At 38.1% G+C, this 7,047-nt stretch overlaps 1 protein-coding gene across 1 annotated transcript; it reads left to right on the forward strand.

The window, feature by feature from the left end:
• Positions 1 to 568: 568 nt before the first annotated feature.
• On the forward strand, positions 569 to 2,772 carry LOC123683394 (trypsin epsilon-like). The gene is made up of 4 exons (XM_045622406.1): positions 569 to 703; positions 1,084 to 1,469; positions 1,526 to 1,726; positions 2,606 to 2,772. The coding sequence occupies exons 1-4, from the start codon at positions 649 to 651 to the stop codon at positions 2,756 to 2,758; spliced, it is 795 nt and encodes a 264-aa protein (XP_045478362.1). The 5' UTR covers positions 569 to 648; the 3' UTR covers positions 2,759 to 2,772.
• The last annotated feature ends 4,275 nt before the right edge of the window (positions 2,773 to 7,047 follow it).

Below are 7,047 nucleotides of genomic sequence, written 5' to 3' on the forward strand. Positions count from 1 at the left end.
TTTTCTGTAGGCAATTCCCTCTCCAATAGATGTTCAAATTTTCCGGCTTAACCCGCTGTATTTTCTATTTTTCCCAAACAATCTAACCTATCAGCTGGACCCTCTTCCCAGATACGTATCTCGTTTTCTCCTTTTTAACTTCGATAAAAAGGCCTCTCGACCATCCTGATCTGTTTGAAATTGGAAACGCTTACGCGAAGAATTTTCCGTATTCAAATAAAAGGAGGGAAATCGGCTAGAATTTTCCGGAACGCTTTTTCACTCTGTTTCGTTCTGGCGAAGAAAATAACGAAAAAAACGATGAGCTATCCGATAGGAAGGACCAGAATCATACCGTGATTAATGAATAATTGCACGAAGACTTGATTTTCATAACTTTTCGAGTGATTTCTACCACAATTTCATTATCTTGAGAGCATACGAGAAAGTGAAGCATTGCATGTACGTATAAAACGCAATGTTACGTATTGTTATTGTTGTAATTACAATTAGATACGTTTTCAACTATTATTCTGGTCTGTTATCATCTTTACGAGGCTTCTGAAGAAATATGTTAGTGTACCATTATTGCAACAAGCAATGTAGAGCGGTCTAGTGATCCAAGAAATTTTTACTGAACACTCATATTTGCTTGTGAAGTGCGACAAGATGCAGATCGTCTTTTTTGTGTGTTTGTGCTTTTTGGGATCGACTTTGTCGCAAGGTAAGTTTGTCGTATTGGTTTTTTTAATTATCATATAATGCGGATGTTTTTATGGAACATTTCATTTTAAATTTTTGAAATAATTTTTTTTCCGTAATACTCTTCGATTCATTGGCTGCATTCACAGGTCTTTTAGTCTTCGATAGATTTTAAGAAAATCTTTTTTAGGATTCATGGTTCAGTCTAGGGACCAACGATCTTTACTCAGTCAGTCCCAGGCCCAACGATTAAAAAATACATTGTTTTAAATTCTATTTTATTCGTCTTTGCTTTCGAAATGAGTGTCAACCTCGGTAATAATTTTTTCATTAGAGCCAAATTTCTTTTCCTGAATCATAATTTTAGGTGACGTGTTATTATTATTGAGTGCCCAATTTCAGACCCCTCCGGAACACCACCACAAATAACAGACCGAATCCTCCACGGCAGCGACTCAGACATAAGAAACCATCCCTACCAAGTGGCCTTGGTAACGACCAACGGTCACCACAAAAAGATCTTATGCGGAGGAGCTTTGGTGGATCCCAAAATCGTCTTCACAGCCGCCCATTGCACCCACGTGGACGAAGAGACCATCAGACCAAACTTGACGGTTCTGGTAGGCGCAAACTCGCTCTTTGACCCTGAGGGCACCTCCCATGAGATCCACAAGGTGATCAAACACCCCAAGTTTCAGTTTAACATGTTTGACAATGATTTTTCGGCTGTTGTTTTGAGAAAACCTGTTGTTTACAATGATAGGGTTCAGCCAATAGCTGTTTCGGAGGTGAGTTTAGTTTGGGTGATGGTTTTTGGTGAAGTTATTGACATTTTGGGTTGTAGGAGGAGCACTCTGGTGGTGTTAAGGGTGTGGTATCTGGATGGGGGCTCACTGAAAGAGGCAGGCCTTCTGTCAACTTGAAATCTGTGAAGTTGGTGCTTGAAGATTGGGATAAGTGTCAGGATCACTTTCCTAGGCCGGTGCATCCTAAGATCACGAAGAATCATATTTGTGTGAAGCCTAGTCACAAAACTACAACTTACGTGAGTATTCTGTGGTAAAAAGTCGTTTACAACCTAGGTATCAGGTGATTTATACTGGAATTATACCTCATTTTAGATTTTTCATAGATCACAATTAGGAATTCAAGGCTTGGCTTGATTTTCAAGCTTGAGCTTGCAAAAAAACTTTTATTTATTAAACTTATTGTATAAAAGAACCGAAGATTGAAAATATCAACTTTTTTGAAATAGAAACATGAATTAAATCACTAAAAATCATAAAACAATAAAAAAATAAAATTTCTTAATATTATAAAACCTCCAAGCTTTGTTTGATCTCATAATTTTCCATCCAGGATCTAAGACACATGAGGCATCTTATAGATTTGTCGCCTAACCTATTACGGGTTCTTGTAACTTTAAGAGCAGCTCTGGAAAATTGTCTTTCAACAGGAGCTGAAGATGCTGGCGTTGATAAAAATCCTTGGTCATTTTGGCCAAGTTTGGAAAGATATTTCTGAAACTACCAAAATCTACCAATAGATTTCATAGAAATATGAGAAAACTACAAATAAAGTCACACTGGCGAATTCTCCAGTCTCTCGGCGCTCGAGGAATCCCCTCATTTAGTCTAAGCTCGAAAAGATTGCAGAAATATATGGTATGCGACGCGTGCATATCAAGCTCAAGTATTATCAAGTAGCTTGATATCGAGTCAAGCAATAAATATCTAAAATCAAGTCAAGTCAAGCTCAAGTATGTAATTTTTCACGAGCTTGATTTTCAAGTCAAGTAGTTAGTTAAAATGTCAAGCTACTTGGCTTGATGAATTCCTAAGCTCAATTCGTCTATGCATCTCAGGTGTGTGTTTCTTGACATGTTAAAATTTCCATTTTGTAATGCTTTCTTTTCTGATTGCAGGGAGATTCAGGAAGTCCATTGGTAATAGATGGAAAGCTAGTTGGCGTGGTGTCCTTCGGAAGAATGGTAGACAAAAAAAGAAAAGCAACAGTTTTCACCAGAGTGAAAAGTTACCTAGACTTCGCGAAGAATGCAGTCGACGAGTTTTTTTAGCGTTTCTTATTAAACTTTTCCAAATACGTTCTACAATATTTTCAAACCCCCCCTCATTTCCAGAGATCCTTCAAGTCCTGACCTAGGAATAAAACAGAAGTTATCGCCAGAAAAAAAAATTTTCAAACCTTCCTGATCCATATCAAACGCGGCGGTAAAGAAGCCACATACCAACCTTTATATAAAACTTATTTTCTCGGCCTTTATTAAATTCTCAACGTGTGTTCTTCGACGTCTTTTTCGCGGGAAAAGTTCGCCTTGTAACATCATCAAGTGAAACTCTCCCAGGAGAAGCGTTTTGCTCGTGGCCTCGAAGTGGAAAATGGAAATTTTCTTATAGTATTTTCGGTATGTATCGAAAGGAGTTCAGCAAATTGGGAATGCAATAAACGATAATGGGTCATGAGCTGTACTGTTCCTTTATTGTAAACTAGGGATTCTTGAGGTCTTGCAATTGGAGGAATTAGGTTGTTCAATAAAGTTTAATTCATACAGGGCGATACTTGCTTATGTATACGATGGAGCAATAAGCATAATATCGGGAGTGGGTAATTTAAAAAGCTTCCATAAAAGTTTTGTTGAAATTGTTTTGGTAGTTGGCAATTGGTGGAAAATACAGAAAGAAACTGAAATTCGATGTTTGGGTATCTAAATTTTACATTTCATGAATTATAATTAATTTTTCGTTGGAATTGTTGAAAATCCATGAACCAATACATGATGACTATTTCCAACATTTGTGGCCGCATATCGGCAATAACACGGCGAATGTTGTCTTCCAAATGGTCAAGGGTTAGTGGCTTATCCGCATAGACCAATGACTTTACATAGCCCCCCAGAAAGTAGTCTAGTGGTGTTAAATCACAAGATCTTGGAGGCCAATTCACACGTCCAAAACGTGAAATTAGGCGGTCACCAAACGTGTCTTTCAATAAATCGATTGTGGCACGAGCTGTGTGACATGTTGCGTCGTCTTGTTGGAACCACAGCTCCTGGACATCATGGTTGTTCAATTCAGGAATGAAAAAGTTAGTAATCATGGCTCTATACCGATCACCATTGACTGTAACGTTCTGGCCATCATCGTTTTTGAAGAAGTACGGACCAATGATTCCACCAGCCCATAAAGCGCACCAAACGGTCAGTTTTTCTGGATGTAACGGTGTTCCGACATACACTTGAGGATTAGCTTCACTCCAAATGTGGCAGTTTTATTTGTTGACGTAGCCATTCAACCAGAAGTGCGCTTCATCGCTAAACAAAATAAAATGGACGTAGTGCCCGATACGTATTCCGCACAGAACCATTATTTTCGAAATAAAATTGCACTATTTGCAAGCGTTGTTCAGGCGTGAGTCTATTCATGATGAATTGCCAAACCAAACTGAGAATAAATCACTTGACAGCTGTTAAATCGAACGCCATCTTGAACAGAAATGCCAACTTAAAGTTATATACCTCGAAAAAAAAACACCCGTTATAAACTATCTAAGATATTCCTTCACGACAGATCTGGATGAAAAATATAAAGGAACATCATTTGGCACTAAAATTCAGGTCAGTTAAGGTAAGATTAGGTTATGTTAGGTTATGTTAGGTTATGTTTAGGATCCTACGGCATTCCTTGTGTACACTCAACTTATTTTTGAGTAAACTCCTTAAGTAGCCTGTTTACGAGATAGAATAACCGACATCTTAAGAGAAGAAACGAGAATACGCTGGCTGATTCTTAGCGAACCGCAACAGCCCAGAATCTGGCGATAAATCAACAGGCAGAGATATTCGGCGAGACGCATTAAGGGGTTGGAAAGTGCACAAGGGTGGTTTCTGTTGCCGAGGAAATTAGAGATCTCGCCAAAGGTGTACGTCCTTAATCGGATAAAGAGCTTTTGGGAAACTCATATTCGGGCTTTTCGGGGTCTCTCCCGTTTATTAAATATCCAAGGGTATTGAATGCCCCAACAACCGACTAATTATTGAGGCCTGACCAGTGCTTTGATGAGGTTGCTTGTGAAATTTTAAGGGCGGTTTTAACATAGAGCCGGATGTCGGTGGTCTATTGATATTCGATGACTGTTGGTGCTGGTGCAAATTTGGCAGGTTAATTTTCAATCATCATATACAATTAAATTTAATAATAATGATTAATTTTTATTAACGACCCTATTCAATAGATTTTTAGTGATGGGAGTCTAAATATACTAACTGACAAAGAAACTGCAACATCCAGAAGGAGCTGTTTAAATTTTAAATTTTTTTTAGTGAAAAATAGATAGTATAGCAAAAAGTGAATGATTGAAATTTGGGGAAAAAACGAAGGGTTTACAATTTTTTTAATAAATCTGTTAATAATATGTTTGTCCACCGCGATTATCTATACACTCCCCAACAAGTCTCGGCATTGATGCAATAAGATGGTCTATTTCTTATTGAGGGATACTATCCCAAGCTACCTATACTTCATGTCTCAGAGCTGCCAATGTCAGTGGAGGCTGGGGTAAATTTCCAAGCCTTCTACCCATAATGTCCCAAATATGCTCTATGGGCGAAAGATCTGGGGATCTGGGCGGCCATGGCAAAGATTCACATGGGTCGCTTCGAAAAAGTTTAAACTAACTTGGCAACATGGGTCGGACATAATCTTGTTGAAATATTGGATTCTCGAGCCGGTTAAGGTGAGGGAGAACATATGGCTCTACTATTTCTTAAAGGTAACACAGCGCTGTCATGTTAGCTCGAATTAAGACTAAAGGTGACCTGCTTGCATGGGCAATAGCACCCCATACCTTAACGCCTACTGTCCGGTGTATATAACGCTCAACATCAATCTGAGGTTCACGTCTTCCTCCCCGACGTAATCTAACCCTTCTTCGGCCATCATATGCACCCAAGTTGAATCGAGATTCATCAGAAAAGACGGCCTGATGCCATTCCACATTCCAATATTGACGTTCTATGCACCACTGTAATCGTTGCTGGCGATGCTCAACCGTCAGAGGTAACACAAGATGTGGTCGATAATGCTGCAGTCCAAAAGACTTTATCCGGCGGTAAACCGTTCGGACACTTACAGAATGACCTTGTTCTCCTAACCACTCATCAGCCAAAGATCGAGTTGTCGCAAAATTTAAAATTTTAACAGCCCCTTCTGGATGTTGCAGTTTCTTTGTCGGTTGATGTAGTTTCCTTTTTGATTGGTACAATGAATCATGATTCTTATATTGTGTTGCTCTTCTTGTTGTGTTGTCTCACTGAAGACGAATTCCACGTTACGGGGTGTTAACATTTTTCTCTTACTATTTATTCATTGTTCTAGAACCGGTCGAGATTTTCAAATAAAATTTGGTGGGTTTCAACAATTTTTTTCTTTGAAAAATTGGGAGCAATAATTAAATAGAAAAGTCAGTAACTTTAACACCTCGTACACCGGGAGACAATTAATTTGATAACAGGAGTTATTCAGACAACTGTATTGAGCTAGAGAGCTCAAAACTTCCTATCTCTCATAAATTCAACAATAGTTCTCTAAATGGAACTGCCATAAAATGCGAACTATTCGAATGGATGGGGACACAAACTGGTCCACGTGGTAGCCCCTTCATCCAATTCCAATAATTGCAACGTAAAACTCCTAAAATGGACTGACAGATCGCCATATCGGCCTAGTAATCCCGCAGTAAACATGATGCTCAAACCGACAACACAAAGCACTTAAAAATAGAATGCAATAACTAATGATCTAATGTATCGGAAACTCTCGAGTAGTCTAACAATAAATAGACCGTAATTAAAGCTTTATCTATTGCATCGATAACATTTCCTATATCGTCGCTAATAACTAGAAATGGCAAATTTGAAACTGTTGCCGTTTTTGATGCAACATTGGACTAGTCGTAAAATTATGCTTCGAACTGACTATTTTGGATTTGATTTTTTTTAAAAAGCAAATTTTTGTTAAAAAAATCGACAATAAAATGGCACATTTTTTTCATTTTCTAGATATGAACGAAAATTGGAATTTTCCATTTTCATCAAGCCTTCCTACAACCATATTTTTGATCTATCTCTATGAAACAAAGTGAAATTTCCAATAGAAATAGGTACCACTTCTCTGTTTTCCTCGAGCAACTCAGTTGAGCTATGAAATAAAAGGCAAACTTATGAGAAAAATTAAATTACAGATTTAATAAACTTTTTCAACTCTGATTTCCACTTTATCTGAACAAATCACAAACCAAAGACGGCTGATATCGCGACAACACCATCTGTCCAAGTTATGATTGGTCTGA

Source organism: Harmonia axyridis, chromosome 6, assembly GCF_914767665.1.
Source record: "Harmonia axyridis chromosome 6, icHarAxyr1.1, whole genome shotgun sequence".
Classification (NCBI taxonomy): domain Eukaryota; kingdom Metazoa; phylum Arthropoda; class Insecta; order Coleoptera; family Coccinellidae; genus Harmonia; species Harmonia axyridis.